This window comes from Zeus faber (assembly GCF_960531495.2).
Source record: "Zeus faber genome assembly, chromosome: 20".
In the NCBI taxonomy this organism is placed as follows: Eukaryota; Metazoa; Chordata; class Actinopteri; order Zeiformes; family Zeidae; genus Zeus; species Zeus faber.
Window position 1 is genome coordinate 10,308,542 of NC_137207.1, and position 27,103 is coordinate 10,335,644.

At 46.0% G+C, this 27,103-nt stretch overlaps 1 protein-coding gene across 1 annotated transcript in view; it reads right to left on the minus strand.

The window, feature by feature from the left end:
- Nucleotides 1-13,729: 13,729 nt before the first annotated feature.
- LOC307245298 (shisa family member 6) overlaps nt 13,730-27,103 on the minus strand; it is a gene marked incomplete at both ends in the record, with an annotated part of 59,382 nt that continues 46,008 nt past the window's right edge. Inside the window, 5 exons of the mRNA XM_080020788.1 lie at nt 13,730-14,578; nt 14,762-14,865; nt 20,663-20,815; nt 23,005-23,025; nt 24,746-24,808. Of these exons, the coding sequence (XP_079876914.1) occupies nt 13,730-14,578; nt 14,762-14,865; nt 20,663-20,815; nt 23,005-23,025; nt 24,746-24,808 (1,190 nt within the window). The remainder of the gene's footprint in view (nt 14,579-14,761; nt 14,866-20,662; nt 20,816-23,004; nt 23,026-24,745; nt 24,809-27,103) is intronic.

The following is a 27,103-nucleotide window of genomic DNA, read 5'->3' on the forward strand; positions in this document are numbered from 1 at the left end:
ACCCGGGTTTGACAATCGACACCGTCGATTGGGCACTGGAAGGGCTTAGGAGTTTACATTCCAAAAAGATCAAAAGACAGTGGTTTGTGAAGGGAATCCTGCACATTGAGCCTTCTGCGCACAGTAACAGGTCCCAAGCTCTTACAATATGACTCTGCTGAAATAAAAAAGAAGGGAATGATACAGCGTGACTTAAGCTTTTCTGAAACTTCAAACAGTCTTTGTTGCCAAAATATATCTTTAGTCATGTTTTGTCTTTTTTTATGCAATTAAATTGCTTTATATTGGACGCATCTATTTCAATTTAATCAAGGAGGAAAATAATTATGCAGCAGTATGCCAAATACATATTTGTAATTTGCCAATATAAAAGAATAAAAACGTTTTCCATTTACAACTGTTCATTGTAAATCAGAACAATTCACAACCATTACAATAATATACTACAGAAGCTATTACTGTTTAACTAATGATTGACACTATGATTATATATCATATCACTGATGAAAAGACCCCTGCAACACATCCACAGGTACTTGGTTCAGTGTGAAGTCATGGTCTTGGTACATTCCACATAGGTAAGTATACACTCTGCATACTGCAGGGATGGGCATTTAGAGAGGGTGTGCCAGGTTCCTCATAAGTAAATATCTTTTTTGGCTTTCTCTCCCTCGCTATTTGGCTACCCTCTCTATCGTCCTCCTTAATGGGTTGGAGTTACTATAGGGAGGATATGGGTCTCTCCTGTTTAGGTCGAGAGGTCTGTTGTCCAATTTGACATGATTGTTCCTCATTGGGCGAGCATTCATCCTCTCCTTGGTCCCTTCTCAGTGTTTCAACATAAATCAGGTAAGTATTGTGTCATAAGTTGGTTTTGCTCATGTGTTCCTGGTAGCTCTTGGACTATAGCGTCTCACTTGGGAGTTGGAGTTTGCATCCTCATGAATGAGTGGTGTTTTTACTACAGGTGTTCTCTCTGGTACACATGAACATTGATGCTCAGTTCTTTTTCCAGGCCTTCTTAACCAATTACGTCCTTCCAGTTCATCATCAATGTCTGATGTTTCACCAGTGGGAGCCTGATGCTCCACGTCACTTTCTCTCAGCTGCTGTTTTTTCAGTCTTTGTGGTTTTGCTGAGGGCGATTTGGCTGGCTGTGGTGGGGGTTCAGCCTAGTAAGTCGTTGACTAACAGTAGCAGGTTTTGCTGCAGGGTTCTTGTTTTTCCTCTTTGTCACCCTTACAGTTTAAATGATCTGAATTATTAATAGGGCCATGTATTTTATTAGATTTTTAGGAAGCATCGTTACACACCGATCAGCCACAACATTAAAACCACTATTGTGTAGCTCCCCCTCGTGCCGCCAAAAGAGCTCTGACCCGTTGAGGCATGGACTTCACAAGACCTCTGAACGTGTCCTGTGGTATCTGGCACCAAGAAGTTAGCAGCAGATCCTTTAAGTCCTGTAAGTTGCGAGCTGGGGCCCCCATGTATCGGGCTTGTTGTTCCAGCACATCCTACAGATGCTGGATCGGATCGAACCCTAACCCAGGCCATACACATGATGTAGAATATATTGTGATTCATCAGACCAGGCCGCCTTCTGCCATTGCTCCATGGTCCAGTTCTGACACTCACATGCCCATTGGAGGTGCTTTCGGCGGTGGACAGAGTGCAGCATGGGCACTCTGACTGGTCTTCAGCTACACAGCCCCAGCAAGCTGTGATGCACTGTGTGTTCTAACACCTTTCTCTCATAGCAGCATTAACTTTTTCAGCCATTTGTGCTCCTGTAGATCTTCTGTGAGATCAGACCAGACTGGCTAGCCTTTGTTCCCCACGTGCAGCAATGAGCCAATGGCCACCCATGACCCTGTCACCAGTTCACCGGTTGTCCTTACTTCGACCACTTTTGGTAGGTACTAACCCCTGCATACTGGGAACACCCCGCAAGACCTGTCGTTTTGGAGATGCTCTGACCCAGTCGTCGAGCCATAACAATTTGCCCCTGTCAAAGTCGCTCAGATCCTTACTGTTATGATATAGCTTTAGTGGCTTATTGTGCTAGATGTATTTTAGGCATGTGTGTTGTTTAGGTAGCAGTAGGTGGCAGGGTCTGTTTTTTGCCTTCCATTTGATCTCCATTGTTGTTGCCAAAGTTGGTAAATTTGTCACCTCTAGCCTGTTTTTACCTATTATCCCCCTTATGTACTCCAAACATTGGTAGAATTGAAAATGGCACAGTTTGAGCCAGAGGACTTTTTTGCAACTGATATAAGGCATGTACGGTTGGCTAAGCTCGATGGCCCCTGAGGATGCTAAGAAGCCAGAACTCATACAGAGTATATATTTGTTAGCTGTAACCATGAAGAGCAAGAGAGAGAGCATGAGCGACAGGGGGGGAGAGAATGAAAGAGCATGAAAAAATGAAACTTGATTTTGAGAGAGCTAAGCTTGCTTTGGATCACAGACCACAGGAACAGCGAGAAACCTTTGATATGAATAACTGTTTTTCTTTGGTGCCAAAGTTTGATCCGGAGAAGGTTGAGTTGTTCTTTGAGATGTTTAAGAAATATTGCGAAACTGGCCTACAGAGGAGTGGGTGACCCTCATACAGGGTTCCCTTTCTGGCAAGGCCCCAGGGAGCTTATGTTGCTCCAGACCTGAGTCAGATGGATGACTATGATGTAGTTCAACAGGCAGTGCTAAAATAATATGAATTAGTTCCCGAGGCATACAGACAATGGTTCAGGACAGATAGGGTGCAACTGGGAGAGACTTATTTGGACTCTGCCCAACAACAGGAAGCAGCTTTTGATAAGTGGCTAAGAGCTAGTCAGACGTATGATTTTAAGGAGCTGCGTAAGTTGATTGTGTTGGAGCAGTTCAAGCAGAGCCTGCCAAGGGCCACGCAGACACACTTGAATGACCTGGATGTTAAAACAGTGTTAAAGTCTGCTGAGGCAGCTGATAACTATGTCCTCATTCATAAAGATGCATAGCGTGACAAACCCAGTGGACAGGTTTAAAGGACATTGGATAATGAGAATTGCCACAGTGATAAGAAAAAAGGGAACGAGTTGGCATCCACCTGTGAACTCCCAGAATGGTGTACGATTACACAAGCCTTCTCCTTTCCCAGGAGACATAATTTGTCATTATTGCTGTAGACCTGGTCACATTAAACCTTGTTGTCTAGCCCTACAGAAATAAGAGACATCAAGAGCAGAGGCCGGTCGCTTTGTTGCTTGTAATCTCATTGGTTTGAATCCAGTGCAGGGGCATGTGGAAACCGTTGGTAAAGCAGACCGGAAAATTTTTTCTATGGTTTTCTGTCTGATGGGAAGGTTGCAGTTGAGGAAGGAGAAGCTGAGACTCCTGTTATAGTTCTCAGAAACAGCTGCCTTGGGGACATTTGTGCCTATTGAAGGTTTTGGAGGTGTAGTATTGAAGTGTATTGAGGTGTATTGAGTCGAGACACCTTGATTGCAGAGCAGATGAAGGACCCCACTCTGAGCCCTCTGAGGGAGACAGCGTCTACTGGTGAGGAGAGTGAAAACATGGCTGAGGGATTTTACCTCAAAGATGATGTGCTAAGGAGTAAGCGGAGAACCTCAGATCAGCCTGCCACTAAAGAGTGGAGTGTGTATGAGCAGATAGTTCTGCCTCAGGGTTATCATAAAGAGGTGTTACATTTGACCCATGAGACACCGTTATCTGGCCACCTAGGCATTAGAAAGACTCAGGCTAAGGTCATGAGACACTTCTATTGGACTAAACTCCATCAAGATGTGGGAGCTTTTTGTCACTCCTGTCACCCTTGTCAATTGGTAGGGAAACCTAATCAGAAAGTCCCTGTAGCCCCACTGACCCCAGTGCCTGTGAGCCTTTTTCTAAAGTGGTCATAGATTGTGTTGGCTTTTGTCTAAAACTGGGAAAGGTAATGCGTTTTTGTTGACTATAATGGATGTTACTACTTGTTTTCTTGAGCATGTCCCTTTAAGGAACATTAAGGCTAGAACAATCGCGCTAGTAGGGTTCTTTTCTCGGTTTGGGTTGCCGAGGCAAGTGCAGCATGACCAGGAAGCCAATTTTGTGTCTGGAGTTTTTCAGGCTGTCATGTGTGAGCTTGGTACTTCACAAGCGCTTTCATTCACCTATCATCCCCAATCCCATGGAGCTCTTGAACGGGCACATCAGACTCGACTCCCGTTTTTGTTTTTTGCTATGAGAGATTCTGTTAGTGAAATGATTTGAACTTGCATTAGGCCATTAGGTTAGGGGTCCCCCGAAGCTATACAAGGAACAGATTCTTCAAACCAAGCCAGGTGCATCTATACTGCAGTATGTTTCTGAGTTCGAAGATTGTGGTTCGCTTGTCAGGTTGCCAGGGATAACCTTCGCCAAGCCCAGAAACGTATGAAGGCTCAGTTAGATCAGAAGACCGTTCATAGCTTTTTGCAGTTGCGGACCAGGACCTTGCCTTAGTGCCACAGCGGGCATCTGGTCTGAGTGCGTCAATTTGTGGTCCCTACACTGTTTTGAAAAAATAGGGGTCAAAAATTATGTGATCAGCACTCCTGAGGGCAGGAGAAATACCAGATTGTACCATGTTAATCTGTTAACTGCTACGAGGCAGATCTCTGAAGAAGATGTTAGTGGAGAAGCGGAAACTGTTGGGTTCTGCCTGAGGAACCCTGAGGCTCTGGAGTCACTTGATGATCAGCTGGGGAATTTACCGGCAGAGTGGCAGTCTTAAGTTTAAAGCTTTGATAGCAGAGTTTTCCCTCTTTTCCAGGATGCCCCAGGGCGCACCTCTCTAGCTGTCCATGATGTGGATGTACTATTGGCAGTTCGCCTCCAATCAACACCCATATAGGCTAGCAATGTCTAAATTGCCGAGTTTGAAGGAGAAGGAGGCATTGTCTTATATGTTCGGTATTGGGGCAACAGAGTGAGTGGAGTTCTCCAGTGGTGTTGTCCGAAACCGGACAACCTTGGACCTTGTATTGACTCCAAGAAAGTGAATCAGGTGTCTAAGACTGATGCCTTCCAAATTCCCAGATTGGAAGATTGCAAAGATAGGATTGAGGGAGCTGAGGTTGTTGCAAAGTTAGATTTACTGAAGGGGTATTGGCAGGTGCCTCTGACTCCACGGGCGAAGGAGATTTCAGCCTTTGTGAAACCCCATGGTCTGTATGTGTGTAATGTTCTTCCATTTGGGATGAAGAATGCATCCACTACATTTCAGTGGTTGATGAATACCATCAATAATGGGTTGAGCTCAGTGGTTACTTATATTGACGGTGTAGCCGTATACAGTAGCATATGGGAAGCGTATCTTATACGCATGCGGTTCTTCAAGAGGTTACGAGAGGCAGGTCTTATGGTGAATTTATTTAAGTGAGAGTTCCGAAAAGGTCAAGTAACCTGCCTTGGGAATCACGTGAGACAGGGAAGGGTGATGCCTCGCCGGGCCAAAATGGAAGCCATCCTCGATCTTCCCTCACCAAAGAGCCGGCGGGAAAGGGAAGAGAGTATGAGTATGTATGGATTCTATACAAGAGTTGTGCCTAACTTTACTGTGGTTACAGAACCATTTACTAACCGCTTTAAGGTCTGTGAGCGTGCTTTTGGAGGGGTGAAAGCCATATTGCTATGGGAACCTGTGTTGCTGGCTCCCAATATTGATGCACCTTTTATGCTGTCGGTGGATGCCTGCAACATTGGAGGGGGGGCGGTACTCTTGCAAGTAGATGCAGCCAGACTAGATAGACCAGTAGGTTATTTCTCTTAAGAAGCTAAACAAACATCAGAAGGCTTATTCAACCATCGAGAAGGAAGCCTTGGATCTTGTCTTGGCGGTCAAGCATTTTGAAGTGCATGTGTCAGACTCACATCTAACACCAGAGTGGTCAGGTGGGCACTGGTTTTACAGCCATATCGTCTGATTGTACAGCACGCGGCAGGAAAGGATAATTTCTTGGCAGATGCGCTGTTCCGTATGCCAGTAGGGGAGCCGACTTGCACGACCATCTCGTCAGTTCCTGGGTTTAAGTTGCACACTCTTGTAGAGTTACCTTCCTAAGAGGAAGATGGAAAATGTTGATAGCTCTCTTACTGTCGCAGATCTTTCAAAACTGTGCAGAGAAGTCTGTGTGTAAATATGGTGATGTGGGAATTCAATAAAAACTTGATTAGAAAAAAAAGGAAAAATCTACAATATGCAAAATATGGTGTGAGTGTCAAATATTTTATCAGTTTTTCTCACTATGGGGGGAGGAATATTATGATATAACTTGAGTGGCTTACTGTGGTATATGTATTTTAGGCATGGGTGTGGTTCAGACAGGTGGTAGGAGTCACAGTCAGAACTGAGGACACGCTCATGGGGGGCGGTGGCATTGACTAAGTAGTCAATATCAGTCGCACCTGTGGGGTTTTTGAGCTGGATCGGACGGCAGGAGAATGAGGCCGGAGGCACGACATTTTTGGAGACAGAAAGACTGAGAAAGGGGGAGTTGTCTGACACACCCACCACACTGCGAATTGTCATTGTATATATACACCTTTTAAACTGAACATCCACAACAACGAGCGGGCTGGCTGACTGGAGCGACGGAACCGCAACCGACGGGTGGCCAGAGAGGTCGCCTGGTCCGAATGAACTGGTCGTGGGAAGCAAGAACGGTGGCCTGGCTGTGAGTCTACCACCCCACACCACCCAGATTCAACCGGGAAAGTTTAGGTCACATCTTTCACGTCTCATGCAACACGTAGGGAGAGGCTCCGGGTTAAGGGCTTGCTGGCCTTTTGCCAGCTCTTGCTGGAGATTTAGGAGTTACACCAGTAGTGTAACACTCAGAATTGCTAATTTTTCCTGCTTCCAACACATCAGGTTCAACAACTAACTGTTCACAGTGTTATTCACTTCACCTGACTGTGGTGAGGCGAAGTGAATCAGTGTGTGTATGTGTGTGTGTGTGTGTGTGTGGTGTAAAATAAGAGACCAATGAAGCCATATTTTTTACATTTTGTACTTCACAGGAATATGGGTTGTTTTTGTCTTTAAGATGGTTATTTCAAGTAATTTCATGTTGTGTTTTTTTATTTTTTTTTACCATGATTATCCTGGGTTCGATTCCCGTCCGAGGCGCTGTTGGCACTGCGTTCCTCCAGTTGGGTTATCTTCTGATTAGGGGCTTTTCTATATGTGGAGTTTGCATGTTCTCCCCATGCCCACATGGGGTTTCCTCCTTGTAAGGACCCCCACCAAAAACACGCAGAACATCCTCATCTGACCAGCGATGGACACTTGTAACTGGTGCCCGGGCGTGTCGCTGTATGCTGCCCACTGCTCCTGGCTGCCCCGCGGAGGAAGGACAAGCCAGGATGGGTTTAAAGCAGAGAACGCATTTCACCGGCCACCATTTGAAGCGTGTGTGTGGCTGCATGAGTGCATGTGTTGTGGTGTATGTGCTGTATGATAAATAAAGAATCTTCTTCTCTCTCTCTTGATAATATATTCAGATGAACAAGCCAACTAATGCTACTATACTATGTGACTCATATACTGTGTGTGTATATTTCTGCTACTTTCGACGGCAAGATTGAGAGAAAATAAATGCTGTTTTCATTCTCTAAACTTCCAAAGAAACTTCAAGAGCAAAGATGCTTTATCAGGCCATTCCAGATTGTACTTTTGGTTTTTCATTCTGGAATACGCCACAGTTTATCCTATGTTTTTTGAACATTTGGTGCCAATACACAGTCATTCCCCTATCTCGCCTCCCCAGTCTCCCCGAGAGAAGAGAAACACCCCTTCAGTTTGCAGTCTCTCTCTCTCTCTCTCTCTCTCTCTCTCTCTCTCTCTCTCTCTCTCCCCTGCCTCGCTCCTTTCTTCTCCTCTCCACCACCTTTTGAGATAAAAATAATAATAACAAAAAAAATATATCTCCAAAGCAGAATGCTTGTGCTCGCATGCTTGCGTGCTCACCTCAACCCGCGTGGACGCACGTGCGCACGGATGAGCATGTGAAGGCCGAGTGAAGAGAGCGGCGGGTGAAAACTGTCTCTTACAAGTTCGGACGCCCCGGCGCTGCTCATAGGAGTGTGATGCTTTCTCCCTCTCTCTCTCTCTCTCTCTCTCTCTCTCTCTTGCGCTTGTCTTTCCATCTCCATCTGTCTCCCTCTATTTCTCGGCCCCCCCGATCCCCTGTGTCTCCTTTGTCTGGTTAATGGAGAGCCTCAACAAGTGTGTGTGTGTGTGTGTGTGTGTGGGGGGGGCAATTTATGAACAACTCTCAAATTACACATTCAGGTGGCACGAAGCCGCATTATGATGAGAGAATCATTCCCGTGCACACGGTGCGGCTGCATAGCCGGTAGCGCGTGTGGCAGAAATCATTCCTTGTGCAGCCCAGGTGCTCCGGGATCGGTTCGCAGGTTGTTGAAATATTACTGACTCATCTGGTTAGAAGGGCCGGCGCGTGCGTCATGAACCCCGGGAGCGGGTTAAGGGGACCCTTAAAAAATACACCAGAAGTGGAGGTTCTCATTAGATCAGAGAGCGGGGGATTGAATGCCCGCAGAAACCCGCCGCGGCTGGATGCATCAGGGCTCTCGGAAAATGCCGTAATGACGGCGCTCCTGGGGGCGCATGGCTATAGAGACCCCCGTTCTGGAAAAGAAAGCATTAAAATACGGCGTGGTGATATATATTTCATATTTGCAGGTGATATGAGAGATGCTGGCATAGCGCTGAGGACAGAATGCGAAAGTTGGGGAGGGTCTATCAAAGAGTTCATGCTCGGAATTGAAGAGAGGGTACCTTTAATCATCTCCCGCGTGAGACGTCAGGCGGTTGCTAGGTTACAGGTCAGCCCTGGGAACATGCTAATATGAATGCTATGGAGTTGTTTTGTGTGTGCGGTATACTGTACGAGCGTGGCGCCGACTAATAAGCAATATGTTCAAGCCCGACTCGAATGCATTCCGACTTTGCACCCTGACATTGGTGCAGGGTGCAAAAGTCTCGGGCTGGTTGCCGCTGGTGAGGGACACATCCAGTCTTCGGCGTGCGGAGCCACCGCCATCGTTCCCTGCGGGGCATGTTTTACATACCAGTACGCTTCTCAACAGCAAAGGCATCCCAAGTATTGTTAATTGGTGTGGAAAACAGTGATCAAAACTGTTTTTATGTGCAGTTGTTTTCCTCTGTAATTGTTATTCTATCCTATGAAGACGCACACACACGCACACACCCGCACACACACACACTCCACATTAGATCTAACTTTCTTTCTATATACATGCTTATCGAGGAACATTGTGGATTCCCTCGTCAATTCCTGATGGTGGGATGCCGCCCGACGCGTTGGTGCAGCGTACGACCGCAGCGCGGTTTTTCACCGGCTGCCGATTTTGTCGCAGAAAGAGGAGGAATATTAGGGAGGGCATCAGTTTCAATGTTTTTTTTGACACACAGTTTGGGTTGGGTTGAGGTGTCCAGTCAGAAAATCGTAACCCGGGGGTGGCCGTGTGTTTTATTCGGGACTTCTCTTCAGACGCTCTCTCTCTCCTTCCGCCCGCACCCAGCGCTCTCCTCACGTCCCCCCTCTCCTCTCCTTCCACACTGTCCTGGACGCCGCCCCTCCAATCACATGAACTTAAGCACATTATAACAATGAACTTGGAAGCGAATCAGACAGGAGCCCTAGGTCTCCGGTACAACGTAGGCTCATATAAAACACATAAGAAGTTGACTGCACTCTTTACTAAAACATTTCTATCTAGTTTTATCTCATGTTTCTGTAAATCAGGCTTGATTTATCATCATTTTGCAGATGCCTTTGTCCAAAGCGACTTACAATTTTTCATACACATGATGGATACGGCAATCACGGGTCAAGTGGCTCAAAGACAGTACAGCACACTGTGAGGAGGAGCCTGGGATCGAACTGGCAACCTTCAGATCACTAGATGACCTGCTCTACCTCCTGTTTCGCACCCACGTCCGATGACAAGCAACACAGGTGCATTGTCAGACCGCGGTACCTTTTTCACACGGTGAACTTTTTCCACATCATAGTGATGATGGATTCAACATTTTAAAGAAAAAGACAATAAAATGAGTTTTCAAATATTTTGAAAACTGCCTTGAAATTAGTTATTAAAAATTGTATAATCACTGAAATATTTTATGTTGTTATTTATTTATTTATTTTTGCCAACTTGCAGTACCCTTGCGGACCATTGGGCTGAAATTGGGTGCTGTCGGTAATTATATCATGATGTCATTATATTATCAATCAATTTATTAGATTGTGGAGGAATAACATATTTTTGTTAATGTCACCAGTGACCATATGTTCAGACAAATGTTGCTTTGTCGGAATGACCATTTGCGGCGCTCTCCCCTCACCAGCAGTCGGATTTGTTGTCCGCGGTAGTCGCTGTTGTCTTTTCAGCGGCGTTTGTAATGCAAAATAAAAAAAATAAATAAAACAGAAATGCCGCCTCGGCTCTGTAATTCCAACAAACCCATTCTGCTCACTGCGCTGACCCGGCGGAGTCTGCTGGAACAGAATGACGGGATTAGCAGATCTGGATGCTGGTACAACATCGAGGTCCGAGCTCCGCGCCCGCCTCCGGCTCGGCGCGTCCCGGCTAAGAGTCAGCCCAGTTTTCGTTTCCTTTTTTTTTTTTTTTTTTCCCTTTCTCTTTTTTTTTTTTTGGCGTGCGCACCAACTGTTAAGTCGAGTCGTTCTGGCTCAGGCCGTAGAGTTGGGATAATTAGCCTTGACAGAGCTGATGAGTCGCTAATTAAATGTTTATCTAAATCTGGCATCTGTCGAAAAACAAATGTCTGTTAGTTGCCCGAATCTGCGGATTATCGTAAAATAACTGGGGTGGGGTTCTTTCCACAGCCGGATAAGCTTGGAATGGGCAGCGATGAGGGATGGATGAGAGACAATGAGTGTGGAGGCTCAGAAAGTAGCCATTGGGTTGACATTGTGTTCTCACTTTCTGCCAGACATTTTTTGGGTTTGTCCCGGTGGGGGGGGGACTCCACCTTCAGATATTTTGCACAGATATTTTGAGATCCTAACTACCAAAATAAGTAAAGGCCCAAAGTTGTAGCTTCCAACAATGTCATCCGGTGCTTATTTTCGGTTCTCTCTTCAATAGCACTGTCAATGTTTTTGAGCATTAAAAAGAAAACAAAGGAAAAAATCTCCTCCCTTCAATCCGTCTTTTGGACAAAGCTGAGTGACAGCGTGTGCCGGGTGCTACAAAAGCGGGAGGAGGAAACGGGGAAGTGTAGAGCGATAAACTACATTTTAAACGAACTGAAAGAAGACCCCAGGGCCCCCGCGCCATGTCCGCATTGAGAGTGGAGGAGGCGGGTAATGAAATGTGTTGGATGAGATGCGGAAAGACAGCTTGAGAGCTAGTGATTATTTCATGGGAAGGAACGCCGTCCTCGGCTACAGCTTCCTCTCTTTCCCACCATTCGCGCCGCACTGGCGGCACCGGTCGATCTAGCCAGCCATCGCACTTCTCGCGCCTCAGATACTCTGCCGCCACAAAAAAAAAAAAAAAACGTTTTGATTGCCGAGTCATATTTTCATCTAAATGCTGATGGGCCCCAGGATCAGTGTAAATTGGAAAGCCAAACTTATTCCTTCTTCTCCTTTTGTATTTTTCTCGTGGGAGGAGTGTGATGGCCGTGTTGTTTGTGGTGAGGAGTGTCGTCTGTGGATTTCCATGAATTTAAAAGAGGGTCTGGAATTGCACTGACCAGCGTTCAAGTCGTGGGATTAATTCATATGTCAAAGTGAAGCACTGCCCCGGCCGACACGGGTCCCATATATCACGGCACAAACTGACAGTTGTGTGTGTGTGTGTGTGTGTGTGTGTGTGTGTGTGTGTGTGTGTGTGTGTGTGTGTGTGTGTGTGTGTGTGTGTGTGTGTGTGTGTGTGTGTGTGTGTGTGTGACTGTTGGGGGAGTGTACTGTGAGATTAGGTGTATGATCCCTTCTGTCAAAGCAGACCTTTGCCGTTTAGAGTCTAATAGCCTATCCCCATGCACCGCAGCAGGCTAATAATAGTTTGACTGAAATCTCATTTGTGGAGCTAAAACAGTGGGATTCTGAAATGACGACGCATTTCCTTTGATTGTTGTATTGAAAAGTTTTTTGTGTTTTTTTTTGTTTTTTTTTGCATATTGTTAATGGACGGTAACGAGGGGGTTGAATTTGATATGTCCCGTGTGATTGGTAACAGCGGATAGGAAAACAAACACAGAACCCCTCAAAGAACAGGTTGAATGTTTAGAAAAATATGGATGATTTTATTTGACCCTACATTGAAAAGCCTCAATCTTCTTCTTATAATTTTTTTTGTTTTGTTTTGTTTTCGTTTTTTTTATTCCCATGATGTCCAAGTCCTCTTGTGTCAATGGAGCACAGTCTACATCCAAATACGAACAGTGGCGTATCCGTTATCGACAACACATTCATTCACTTCTCAGTCTACAAACAAGTTTTGCAAAGACACACAGTAGAGTATTAGTTGATCCTGTCAAATACTTTGCTTAGTGGGTTTCTATTCTGAACTCACAAAACAGTGATCGTTTATAATAATGTTTTTTTTTTTTCCAGAGTCTACTGAAAACAGACAGTCTAATACGAAGTCCAACCGGTACAGGCTTGTCCATAATAATGCTTCTAGAATAGCTTATTTACAATCGCCTGCTGGAAGCAAAAAAAACCCGGCGCTGATTTAATAACAAACTGATACAAGCTATAGCCATCACTAAGGAAACTCAAAAGTAAAAACTAAAAACCGATCCCCCTCCAAAAAAAGAGGATCTTTTTAAAATCGATTGTGCTTTGTAACCTGCGAAAAAACCACTTAGTTGTTGCCTTTTTTTGTTTTAGTTTTTTTTTTTTGTTTGTTTTCTTATGATGTGTTTTTTCGATAGAAATGGAACATCCTTTCAGAGGCACCTCGTGGAAGTGCTCGGACCCTCCGTTTCACTCTCCCTCCGTGAGATTCTCCATCGCTATGAGTAGAACCGGGCTTACAAATGGTCATTTTTAAATATTCCTATTTATATATTTATAAAGTTATAACAGGCTCGTTCTGGTTCGATCGCCCGCGCTTGCGTTGTGTTGCACAACAGTCTTGAAGGAGTCGCCCGTCCTCGTGTTAAACCGCGCAAAGCCCTCGAAGATTTGCCAGGAAATGTCACCGAATAAATTTGTTGGACAAAGAGACGAAGGGATAAAGCCTTTAAACAGACGGAATCCATGTCTTTTTGTTGGTTAACTGCACTGAACAACATTTTGGCCCATGGATTAATTGGGTTGTGGAGATACATGGAACAATACCGATTAAGTTAAATGGTCAATTGTATGTCCGTGTTTCTGTCTTTCTGAATTATTGTGTATCCAGTGCTCACAGTGTGGCACTCCCCAGTCTCTTATGGTAAGCTACTTCACCGAGAACATCCAGTTCTTGGTTAATATTGCCTTGACTTGAAATGACCAGTAAATACCATAAACAGACTTCTGACGGACTTTACAGGAGTCATGGAAAGAGACATCTCCAGCCACCCTGCTCCTGATACAAGGCCAGGCTACCTCGCTATCCCTCATCACCCACCCAAAACCGCTCACCTAACACACATACAGTGAGCCCACCAGTCTATTCCTAGTTGCCGTTACACAGTCACTTCTGTCTTGCTGCCTGTGCGGTAGTGTTGTGGCTGTGGTTGCTGCTGGTGGTGCGGCGGGGCGTAGTGGAGCTGCTCCACAGTGTGGGTCCGTCTTGAGGCAAACGCCTGCCGCTTAGACACGGTCTGGTTCATGGCTAAAGTGTTGGAGTGCCCAGCACCTCCCACCCCCGGCACTGCGCCGCCGTTGTTGGCGGCGCTCGGGTGGGAGTGCATTTTGGTCATCTTATACCGGTCCATGAGGGGTGTGGTGGGCATGAAGACGTCTGTGTGCGAGATGGCGCGCAACATGGACTTGTCGCTGCCATGGAAGCCGCCCCCAGAGATGCTGCTGACCATGCCTCGCTTCAGCGACATCATCAGCTTATCCGGCGACAGCAGGGGGTCCTGGGACAGGAGGCGGTCCTGCGAGTAGAGGCGGTCGTGCGAGTAGAGGCGTTCTTGGGAGTACTGGCGGTCCTTAGCGTAGAGGTGGTCCTGTGACAGCAGGCGGTCCTTGGAGTACATGTGGTCCTTGGAGTAAAGCCGATCTTGAGACGACATGCGCTCCTGTGGCAGGAGGCGCTCCTGGGATCGCAGGCGCTCAGCGGACAGGAGCTGCTCGTCCGATAGGATTCGATCGCCGTACGGGGACATGCCATTGGACGACATGCTATAATCGAGTTGTGGGGCCCTCTGCGGGGACAGGACGCGGTCCTGGGACATGGCCCTCTGGACACGACGCCTCTGCCTTTGCTGCGGCTGCTGCTGGGAGGACTGAGGCTGGGAGGGTGCTTGCGAGGTGGGGGGCGGTGGGGGCTGGCTCTGGAGCTGCTGCTGCTGCTGCTTCTCCCGGTGCTGTCGAGGGAGATGAATGGGGAGCATTTATTGGAAAATTGCTTTACCACAAGACTAAAGACAACAAGCAGCAAGGAACTCTTAGCATAGAGACAAAATCACAGATTCATAAAGCGATCTGCAATTCAAAGAGCTATCATCTTCGCAGAATTTCTTACACGATCAAATTCCCTTAACACCCACCTGCTCTTGGGTCATTTTGATGACGTGTAGGGGGAGGGTGCCTCGGGCAGCCAGGTCCGGCAGATGACGCTTGCGAGTGTAGTAGTCATCCACTTCTTTATCAGCTGCAGAGAAGACGAGAACCGGGAAAAACAAAAAAAAAAAAATAGAGCTGAGGAGAGGACTTGGAGAGTAGAAGCGCGCTCGAAGCACACCTCGAAGCAAAAACCTCATCGGAAACACACAGCAAACTGAATGGTTCCGAAATGAATGAAAAATGCTTCCGAACAGTTAAAAAAAACCGTTTTTAAATGTAAAAAAAAAATAATAATTCAGACAAGTGGAAGCATTGTTGGAGCGCAATATTGTTGTTTTGGCTTGATCGCATTTTCTGAATCCAAGCTCACAGCGCTAAGACAAGGAGGAGAACGAGGGACGGAGAGCAGGTCTTTGTGCGAGGCCAGCGCGCTGCCGGGGAAGCAGCTGATTAACTTGGCGTCTGCTCAGTCAAACTTGCCAAAAGCAAAATAAACACAGAGGCACACTCCTGTACGCCCAAATGATATCTGGCATATTCTGAAAAGTCTAACTCCCAAGTTTTAGTGCGGGATGCGTCACGGATGTCATTAGGTGCGACGTTCCACTCCACCAAGCCTCGAGCACATTGTCTATCATTGCTGGTGAAGGGAGAGCACAAACTCAGACGTTCCCCTCTTTCCGGCGGTAGCGACATCTTCTCGCCAATAAGAGCAAGCGGCAATTTTTTTCTGCTTGGTGCAAGAGCAGATTATTATGCAGATTGTTCTAAACGTTTCAGGCACTCAGGCAGTAATAAATTACACTGTCCGCAATGTCGACACAACAACAAAATATGTTATTTCGCGAAAATAAGCCGCTGTAATGGGGGAAAACAGAAATATGATTATGACAAAAGATATCGCCGTAGTGGGATGATGCCTTTTGCCTACCTAGTGGAGAAAACACCATCTTATCAAAATGACACCTTTTTGACATTATCACATGTATCAAAGCCATACCAGAAAAAAATAAAAATTGTGAAGTGAGCGCATTACGCCGTCGTACAATAGTGATATTTTGGTATGATATGATTTACAATGCACAAAACAGAACAATACAACATGTTTTTGGGGGGGGGGGGGCGGTTATGGTTTAAACCATCCACTTTCGCATTTCTATCACAATACAAAAACAGATTTGTCGCCTCAAGATACAAATAGCAGGGGGGACACGGGGAGGGTGGGAAACAATGCACTGGACCCGTCTGCATTTTACACCTTTTTTTGCCGAAACCCGTGGAGGAGAATAGCAAGTGAGAGCCGGGGATGGCACTCCAACCCTATTACATGCTGGCCACAACACATCCACACATCTCGTCCTCATCTGGGATTCCGCAGACAGCTCCGGCTGCGAGGGCAAACTTTGCAAAGGTCATGCGGAAGCCTGTAAACGAAACCACGTCGTATCGCATCGCCGCATGCCGCACAGCCGATTCGGATATTGCGCTCTAGCGCCACATGGGGGCATCGCCAGAGGGGGTGGGGTGGGGGGGATTTTCGTGGTCCTTCTTTGAGCGGGAGCTTGGTCTCCCTCCGTCCCGGCGTCATAGAAGGAAGAACAACAGCATGCCGTTCCCACAATCGGGTTTTCCAGCACGATGCCGGGGCGACGGCGGTGCCGAGTGCATGCCACGCTCGTTATTTCACACGCCAGAACCATGCGTCAACACAAGGTCACCCGTGCACAGCCACGCGCACATCTTGTCAAACAGGTTACCAAATGCAAACACACAAAATACTGCAGGGAATTGTTTTCATTGAAAACGTGATTATCATGACGACCGGTGTGAACCAGAACCACCGCCAACTTGGCCCCGTGATGATCTCTTTTGTTTCAATACTTTTATTATTCTGGTCGAAATTAATTATGGAGTATAGACCTTTGCCGGGGTTATTTGGAATTCAAAGATGGGCCGATCGTTGAATGAACACCGTAGCAACGTTGCACCAGTGCCGTCGTGCCAAACCATGAACTGGGTATACTATACTAGACTATGAATAGAGTGTTATTGAGGAGGAGGTGGGGACACCGTCCTATTTGGATACGAGGCAGAGAGGTGAGTGCGAGTTTATATAAAACAAACGTCCAAATCCATCCCTGGGCCGTGGCTGAAGCGCCACTCGCTTCGGGTTCATTCAGTCTGAGTGAATGGCTGGAGATGCCTGCGTCTTTTTTTTTTTTTGGATTCCATACAAATTTACATTCCGAAGCAGTTAGCCATCTTCACTTCCATTATTCCGACAATGGGAAGCGCCGCTCTGTCTTCGTGCCAGCGCAATCCAGCATGATCTATCAGTTTTGCAGACACAGGGTGAGTAACAAAAGGAGCCCGGTGCGGCCTTTTGGTTATTTGCTGCAACAGATAATTTTCTCTGGAGGAAGGAGGAAAAGGGGTGAAAGGAGAGAATGACATTGCCTGAGGAGACTCTCCCATTTTTACACCGGGCAACAAAAAAAAAAAAAAGGAAGCTACAGACTTGACAACTGAGAATGGAATTTTTTGACGATTGAATTAATTAGATTTTTCTTTTTGCTCACACCAAGAAAAAAAAACCTTCTGTGACGGAAATTCCACAAGCAAAAAAAAAAAATGCATTCTGTGGAATTCTGTGGAAATTTTGGGTGGGGGGTTGTGCTGTGTATATGCAGTATATTCATGTTTTATTGTGAAGTGAAAAAACATTGAAGTCCATGTAAAGGAACAATAAATATGTTCTATGAGTTTGCCACACCACAGAAAAATTATGTAATTTACCACCCAGCCAAATTTGAATGATTAAAAAAATCGGCAAGTATTTAGAATTATGTTTCAAAATTGTGTGAAAAAAAAAAAAAAAGGCACGTCCCTCTGCTCTGAGACGCTGGGGGCCTGTGCGCTGAAGACGCTGAAACCACGCCGAATCGCGGGAGAGACGCAGCCTCTCTCAAGTGCCAAATACCACTAATCCAGTACATACATGTACAAATCCAAACTCTGAAAACCAACGGGCTGTTTTTTGGTCGTTTTGATTTTGTTCTGAAGTTAAAAATACGACACGACAAAACGGGGTATTTGTTGCGGGGTAGTGTGGTGGCTGCCCCAGCGCCTTGCCCTCCCGGACAGAGGGACTTTGTTCCAGCTCCTTGCGCGCCTGGGTAGAGCCCCGGCTCCCCGGGCGGGCGCAGAGCCGGGGGAGCCACCGCGCTCGGTATGGAGCGGAAATGTAAATGAGACTGAGCTGTTGCGTGCATTGGGAAGAGGCATTGGCGGGACAAAGACGCCATGGCTATGAAGCAAACTAGTGTCGGCTGAGGTAACTCGCCTGTGAGCGGGAGAACCACCGACGAATGCCCTTGACCCTTATATCGCGTAAGTGGATGGGTCATGCCGAATATGACCGCTCCACGTCATCGGGTCATGATTTAGCCTCACCCAAAAAATCCGGAACGCAAAAATGGTCAGAAGCAGTTTGACAGTCGAACGGCACAATTCATTACTACATCGTACATCGTCTTTTCACGTGTTTTCAGCGATGATATTCTAACATGTATGATGTGTTTAGAAACAAATCCCTGAATTCACTTTGCGGGGACTTAACCCTGCAGTCCCGCAAAACTGTTCGTCATCTGGTTTTAAATGGTGCCTGGCAGGTAGAAGTAAGCAAGCCGGGTCGAGATGAGCTCGACACCCTTTCTCGCTTTTGTCATGAGCCGGCGGTGATGCATGGCGGCTGTGGCGGAATCACACCGGCCTCGAGGAATATTTGCCCTCCAATCAGAGAATATCGCAAGAACGAGACCTCATTACGCAGCGGGAGCTGACGCGGCGGCGCTTGAATCAATACAGAGCCGGGCCGCACACAAGACAAAGCTTAATGCACTTTACACGCTCTGAGAAGAAGAAATAATGTCTGGAAGGAGGTGTGTGTGTGTGTGTGTGTGTGTGTGTGTGTGTGTGTGTCTGTGTGTGTGTGTGTGTGTGTGTGTGTGTGTGTGTGTGTGTGTGTGTGTGTGTGTGTGTGTGTGTGTGTGTGTGCGTGTGCGTGTGTGTCTCGGGGGTGAATACCAATGACTTACGGGTCCCTGAGATGACTATGATAGCGGGGAAGACCATAAATGATAAGTGTGTGTATTTAGCTTCATGCTGTGATTCCAGACACACTTCATCTGCTCAAAAACCCTCCAAAGCTCAACTGCAAAGTTAAAAGTGCAAACTGGGTTCAGCCACAATGCAAACTGGGTTCAGCCACAATGCAAACTGGGTTCAGCCACAATGCAGGAGAACCAGTTGGGACTGCTACCAAGCGCTAGTATTTAAAGTGGCATCTTCATGTTTGTTTGGGGTTTTTTTCGGTTGTTTTTTATATGAATAAATGTAGACTCACTGATGTTCACAATGACTGAGCTATTAAAACAAGTATTCAGTCTACTCGTAGCACAGGAAGGCCTTTCTATTAGTGGTTCCGGGAATGACTCCAGACAACCGACTCATGTAAAAGATTGGTTCATCGCAAACTGGGGTCATTTCCAAGTCTTGCATCGCTAGACAAAGTCGAAATCTATTAACAGTGGAAATTCTATTATTTCTATTATATAATTCTATTAACGCAAATTCACAAAGATTCTATTGCGCCCCCTATCTGCGGCGTCTTAGCGTCTGATGCACAAAAGATATTGGGCTAGCGATATGACAGTGCAAACGAGCCCATAAAGTTTTGCTGCTGAGTGCAATTTGCCCTTGTTTTGCGTCTGATTGGGGATCCGCGGAGATGTGCAGATTCAAACACGCTATACTTGGATTCAAATTAGCTTAGCATTTTTAGGTTTATGTGCAGTGACTATAAAACAATAAAATTGAACGTACAAATCTATAATCAAACGTACTCTTCCTGCACAGTTCAATTATTACATGAATAAAATGTGTATATATTTACATTTTTACTTAAATTCTAGTTCTCACTGAATCTTAATATTACAATGTAGAAATTACGACTCTTAATTTTATATATTTTACTCGACCACAAAGTCCATTTTTTCAGTGCGGGCCGAACACCTGCGGAGCTGTCCATGGTCCTGTACTATGAGGTTTTGACCGCTTTATCGCTATTCCCTGAAAACCTTCAGTTGTTTTTTTCCGATATCTTTTGAGTTTAATAGAAATTATGGAACCGTTTGACAGTCACTGCTCAATTTAACTTATTCACTGGAAAGTCTGTGTGTGACGCCCCTCATAAATGTGCCTGAATTGCACCAGCTCTCTGCTGACGGTAATAATTTCACTGTAACTGCGTACGTCTATTAGCGCTGATGAAAATTGGACGTTTTTTTGCAACGAGACTCCTTTGCATGGAAAGGGGCCCAATTTTGTGCCAATTGTACGAATAATACCTCATTTAAGAGACACTATTTGCGTGGCAGCGCAGTTAGGGGTGCATTTCACCCTTTGCGGGTGCTTTGACAATTAGACGCTTGCTTTTTTTTGTTATTTGCGCAAGTTGAGCGGCCCGAAAGCCGCACAATCCTTTTTGTGAATTCGCCCCTCAGGAACAGAATTGACTTAAGTACAGATACTTGAAAAAGGTACTTGAGTACGGGAGTACAAGTATCTTACTTTGGACCTTTGCCACCAAAGCGCTTTTTCTAAAACTGATGTCTCTGTGTAGCATTCCTGAGTAAATTACCTCACTCCCACCACAAAACATCTGACACTGTTTCGCAACACAACTCCATTTTGACACGTTCCGACCGCCCGTCATTGACCCGAGCTGGAATTGTGAACGGACAGTCCCCTCTCAATCCTCAACCCGTGTGTTTGAACCGGGCGCGGCCGGCGCAGCGGCGGCCCGCCCCCCGGCTGAGACCTACTGAGTTTCTTGAGCGACGAGAAGCGGCTGAGGTCCGCTTTGACGGCCGCCTCGTAGGACGGCGGCAGGTGCGACAGGCTCTGGAAGGAGCGCGAGAACGACAAGTCGTAGGGCTCCGTCTGCGACGTCAGGATGCCGCTCGTCCGCGCGTTCTCTGGTTGGGGGGAGGGTTTTTCGATGGAGGAGGGGAGGGAGGGGGGGAGCACACACAGACAGAGCAGAGAAAGAGAAAATACAGTATATGTGGGCAGCCCGAGGGCGGTTGTGGGGGGACTGCGGCGAAGATCCGAGAGAGAGGTTCTGCCTGTGAGCGTTCTGCCACGTGGCCGGGTCGCGCCGGACAGGTGAAGCATGTTGACAGGATGACGGCTGCGACACAAAGGACCCCCTCCCTCCACCCCTCCACCCCTGCCAACCCCACCAGCCATTTTCCCTTCCGCGGACAACAACAACAGTACACAAACCCCCCCTTCCCCAAGCACACAAGACAGTACACCGCACAGCAGATGTTGCCTGGAGAGTGACCCTGCTTTGACAGGTTGTGATGTGATCTGGGACGCTGTGGGGGAGGGAGAGAGGTGGGGGGGGGGGGGGGGGGGGGGGGGGTTAGGAGAGGAGGGGGGTGGGGGGAGAGCAGCGCCCTGGCCAGGCTGTTTTCTAATGCAAAGTGATATGATGTGCCAGGGAGCAACGAGGGACCAACGAGCACCAGATCGCTCGCTCCCTCTCTCTCTCTCTTCTCTCTCTCTCTCTCTCGCTCTCTCTCTCTCTCTCTCTGGCTGTCCGTCTGCGCACATCAACTGCCCTCTATCCGTCTCGTCCACCGCCATGTTTTACCCCCCACCCCCACCCCTTTTAAATCTTATCCGCCCGACCACGCAGCTGCAGCCACCCACTTTCGTCCCTTTGCTCCTGAAGTCTTTTGTGTCCATTTTCTGTCTCTGAATCTCTCTCTCTCTCTCGCTCTCGCTCTCTCCCTCCCCTGTGGGCTGTAAGCCTGTCATGCAGTGCACAGCGGAGGAGCCTGCCTGGGTGCGGCTCCTGACCAAGCCTCAACTCCAGCCGACAGATAAAAATAGGGGCTGAGTAACTGCTGCAGCATGCGGGGGAGGGGGGGGGGATTGTGAAAATAAAGGGTAGAAACAGAGAAATGTCAAAAAGGGAGAGGGGGGGGGGGGATGGAAACCCAGAGGAAAGTAAGGATGGGAGGACGGGGTGGGCATGTGACAGCAGGGAACCTGGGAGGGAGTCTGGGTGGAAGAAGGACGGGACGCAGGGATGTGTTTGAAGGATTTGAAGCGGTGAGTGCGTGTGTGTGTGTGTGTGTGTGTGTGTGTGTGTGTGTGTGTGTGTGTGTGTGTGTGTGTGTGTGTGTCCACGAAGGAAGGAGGGGAAAGACGAGTTGGGGAGTGTACTCGAACATGCGGCTGGCGCTCTCGATATAAAACACACGGTCACTTCAGCACGACACAACGCACACGCACGCCGGCGCAGACCCAGGTCAAACAGCCTTTTGAGCTCCGCCGTGCAGCGTCCGGGCACGGGTCCGGTTCCCAAGCATGAAGAACATCAGACTGTTTATCATCGTATATATGTAAAAATTTTTCTCCATTTCAAACTGCATTTTGTAAGGATGGCGCGTTCAGTCGACAGGTTGCTTGACATTAAAACGTACACCTGTGCACTATCATACATCCCGATGAAGCCTGCAATACAAATCAGATGCAGCTTGTTTTTCATCCTGCAAATGTCTACCGCCTATTTCTGTTGAGTCAAAATGCACTTTAAATTACTACTATTTAGTAATCGTAGATTAAAAATAGAATACTAGTTATTGTTTTAAGGTTGTTTAAGGTTGCCGACAGCCCAAATAACCTTAAATAAGCACTTTATGTAATAAGCATATGGTGGATGTTGACTATCATATCCTATCAAATATAAAATTATAACAAACAGTTGTGGATTTTTCTAACGGGCATATTTGATGTGGGTTTTTAAACAGATATTTGACTATTTGGAAACAAATGTCTGAAATTGTCCAAGGCCTCGCAGTGCCCCTTGTGATCTCTGGCGACCCCCTTTGGGAACCCCTGGTCTACGAGGCATAAACATTGGGGCGCTTTTTGTTGTTGTTGAGTTTATCATGGCGACCCGCCTCACCTCACCCTGCTAACAGATGGCAAAGTATTCAACAGAGCGAGGGCTGTGTGATCCAGTTCTGCTAAACCACAGCACGCTAAGAGGAGTCAAAGAAAAGACACAAAGGTAGAGGTGGAGAGGTTTGCATGAATGTGTCTTGAAATGTACGTGAGGGTTTTCCTGATGCGCGTATGTATGACTTACCACGTCGGAATGATCGGTGAGCTACCAAACCCAAGCAAAGGAAAACAACAAATAGAAAGATGAAACACTCAGAAACATGTCGATGGCGTTTAAAAAAACAAAACAAAAAAAACAAAGGAAAAATGAAGAAAAGAAGCATTTCGACACAATCTGCATCACACCTGAACGACCAAGCGTGGGAAATCCCCATCAAACTTCCATTATTCTAAATGGAGCCCTGGGTTTTCTAGAGGTGACTGAGGAGCGCCACCGACCGCGAAAAATGCGGTCTCCTTGATTCACTGTACGGCGGAGCCTTCCGCTGGTTTGGGTTCCGGGGGCCACAGGGGGGTGGAACAGCGCGTCTTATCAAGAAAACACAGCGCACACGCTGAAATGCTAAGCCTTTCATGGGGTTCGCGATCAAAGTCTCTGTGTCAGATGTGTTTTTGAAATGGATTTTTCATGTTTTTACATAGATCTCAAAGGCATTTCCTCACAGTGGCATTGTGTGTGTGTGTGTGTGTGTGTGTGTGTGTGTGTGTGTGTGTGTGTGTGTGTTTGCGCGTGCGCATGCGCATGTTAGTGTGTTAAATTGAACCCATAGTCAGTTATGTACAACTATTCTGACACAGCCCCCGACTGTTGGCGCCTGGCAACTAACTTTTGCATTTTAGCATTTTTTGTTTGGTTTAAGGATGGAAACAAACAGAATATTAGTCAATACATTCCATGGCCTCCTTTTTAATGTAATTTTGTCCGTACCTCACTTGGACATTGGTTTCATGTTTCGGATTGGTCCATTTTGGGCTTCATTGGTTTCATTTAGCTGTTTTTGGGGGTTAGGATTATTGTTGGTCCAGGTTTAGACAAAACGGTCAAATGTGTTCGGATGATAGTTGATTGGATGATGGCAGGGGGTTCTTTATTATGTCATTTCAACAATATGTTTGCAAGAAGGAACGATATTTCAAATCTATCCGTACCCAATCCTAGCCACCCCCCCCCCCCCCCCCCCCCCCCAAAGAAAAAAATATTTTGAAAATAAAGTGAAAACAGTAATAAAAAAATACAATGCCAAAAGCTGGAAGCTGGATAATATTGGTAACCAAATAAAACTAAAACATTCTTGGTGATTGTTCTCATGAGTAACATGAGGTTATGGTCATAACAATATCGATGGATCGTTTAGTCGCTGCATAATGGATTGTGTTGCATGGGGGACAGGATGAGCTCAGCGTAATATTCTGTAAAAAAAAAATACAATTTTCCCTCCATGGAAGATGGACAGTCAGGAAAGGAAAGATATTTTGGGTGATGCAGCCAGGGTTTAAATTGGGGGTGGACGCGGGTGAATGCAAGACCTAACTACAGTTAGTTTTTGTTGCATGGCCATCACTGTAATTACGGTACAATCGAAATCACTGACACTGCTGATCTGAGTGATACCTGGATTCCTCCCAGCCAAACATGTTAGACCTTTCTTTTTTTTCAATAAATAACTTGTTTACTGAAACCAATAAAAAATGAGGCTCCACCCACCTCCCAAACCCCAATTAAACCCCTGGATGCAACATTACTGTGACTTGGGAAAACCTTGTGAAAGGGCTTTTAGGTTTTTTTCCACAAGCACCGTATCAAAGTACCACGCTCAGGTCCAAGCATCGGTCTCCTAATGTAGAGCCTGACGTAAACAGATGAATTTAGTGTCAGTCACCGTGTGTAAATCATGCTGCTTGGCCCATGCGTATGCTTTCCTTACCATTCTTAGGTGTGCGTGTGGGGCTACCTAGAGCCACATGGTTATAGCTGTGCTGATGGGCACCTGCAATGACAAAAGCAATGAAAGATCCATTCAGTGCAAAATGAGGAATGCTCTCTGTATCAGACCAAATACAGAAGGTTATTAGATGAATTTAAGCTGTGAAGCTGAAAATTAAAGAAGGAATCCACCAACTGGTTTCTCTTATCCCTTATATATAATTGCTCTTTGGCCATAAGTTCAGTAGTGTTTTTAATATGCTACGAAATAGAAAAGAAAAATGAAATTGTGTGAAGAGAATTCCACAAGGCCACATTCCAATTGGTGAAATATCCCTTTAATTTTCTGAACAAAGAGAGATAAATAGCGATGAGAAGGACCAGGAGACCAGTGGATGTGGGAGGAGTCCGCTGTGACCTCGGTGTTACCCTGCAAAGCATATTTATATCAAAGAGAATCCATAAAGTCAGAGGGTAGTAGCATTGAGGGAGCAGGGGGCTGGCATGCGTATGGAGGATGTATTATTTATCACTTCCAGTCCAGAGAGCAGAATGCCCTCATCGTCTTGCAAAATTACATCATAAAAAGAGAAGATGCCCCCCCCCCCCCCCCCCACCCCCCAGCCATCGGAGAAGAAAGAGACAAGAAAACCTCAAGTGGTCACTTTGTTTGGAGAAAGTCAGAAGTCAAGTCAATCGAAGCTTCCGTTATGACTTTTGTTTCCAGTTTGACAACATCCCTGTTTGAGGCTGCACCGCGCCTTTCAAAGGAGCATGGAAAGAGACCCCTGCAGCTTCCACACAGAGAATAAACAAGTGTTTTATTTAATCATCTATTCACATGTACCTATTGCAGGAGGTGTGTGTGTTTGTGTGTGTGTGTGTGTGTGTGTGTGTGTGTGTGTGTGTGTGTGTGTGTGTGTGTGTGTGTGTGTGTGTGTGTGTGCGTGTGCGTGTGCGTGCACGTGCGTCAGAGAATAAGAGGAATTTTTGATGGTGGAGGTACTCCTGGTTGAGAGATGTGCCCTTTACTACACCCATTGTAGTGAGAAAGGTGATGAATGACAGCTCTTCTCAGTGTTGTAGTGTAGTTGTTCCTGGACGTGTGTGTGTGCGTGTGTGTGTGTGTGTGTGTGTGTGTGTGTGTGTGCGCGCGCGCCCCAGCATGTGACGAGGTATCGATGGATGGAGGCCCCCGTTGTGGAGTGTTGCCGTCGCGACACGTTCGCTTGCTGTCTGCCTCTGCTGTGCCTGTTTAAAAATGCATTACAGCCAACTGGCGAAACATCCATTTAAATGTATGACAGAAGAGAAAGAGGAGCGAGGGCCCCTGCGCACCACATCAGGTTTCAATATTTGCTCGACTTATAGAGATAGATGGGATGTGTCTCCTCTGTGTCCCTCCAGTGGGTTTGAAGAGTGGCTTTTTTTTTATTTTATTATTTTTTTTTATCTTATTTTTGTCCCACAGTGTTACAGTGATGGCTGGAAAAGGATGATCCGAGAAGCCTTGGGTGGAAAATAATGTTGCTGTTTCAAAAAGATGAACAGAGGAGCAACCCTAAAACACACGTACGCAGACCAGACGCAAAAGCACGTGGAAATGAAACACACCGACCCGAGGTGAAGTGGGTTTTGAGCGTTGACATAAAAACACCGGCAACCTGAGAACTTTTCCTGCAAAGATGACACAGCAAGTCCAGAATGTTTCGCTTCAGCACAACACCTGAGCGCTCCAGAGAGAGAGGGGGTGATTAAACTACTGAACAAACTAAACTACTAAACTAACAAAACAAACAAAACTGCTTAACTAACTAAACTAACCAAACTACAAAACTAACCAAGCTACTAAACTAGTAAACTAACTAAACTAACTGAACTACTAACAAACAAAACTACTCAACTAACTAAACTACTAAACTAACCAAACTACCAAACTACTCAATTAACTAAACTACTAACAAACAAAACTACTCAACTAAATCAACTACTAAACTAACCAAACTACCAAACTACTCAATTAACTAAACTACTAACAAAGAAAACTACTCAACTAACTTAACTACTAAACTAACCAAACTACTTAACTATTAAACTACGAAACTAACAAAACTATGAAACTACTAAACTAACTAAACTACTAAACTAAACAAACTACTAAACAAACAAAACTACCAAACTAACTAAACTACCAAAGTACTAAACAAGCTAAATGACTAAACTACTAAATTAACCAAACTAGGAAACTACTAAACTAACCAAACTCCTAAAAAAACTAAACTACTAAATTAACTAAACTACTAAAGTACTAAACAAGCTAAATTACTTAACTACTAATCTAACTAAAGTAACTGAACTA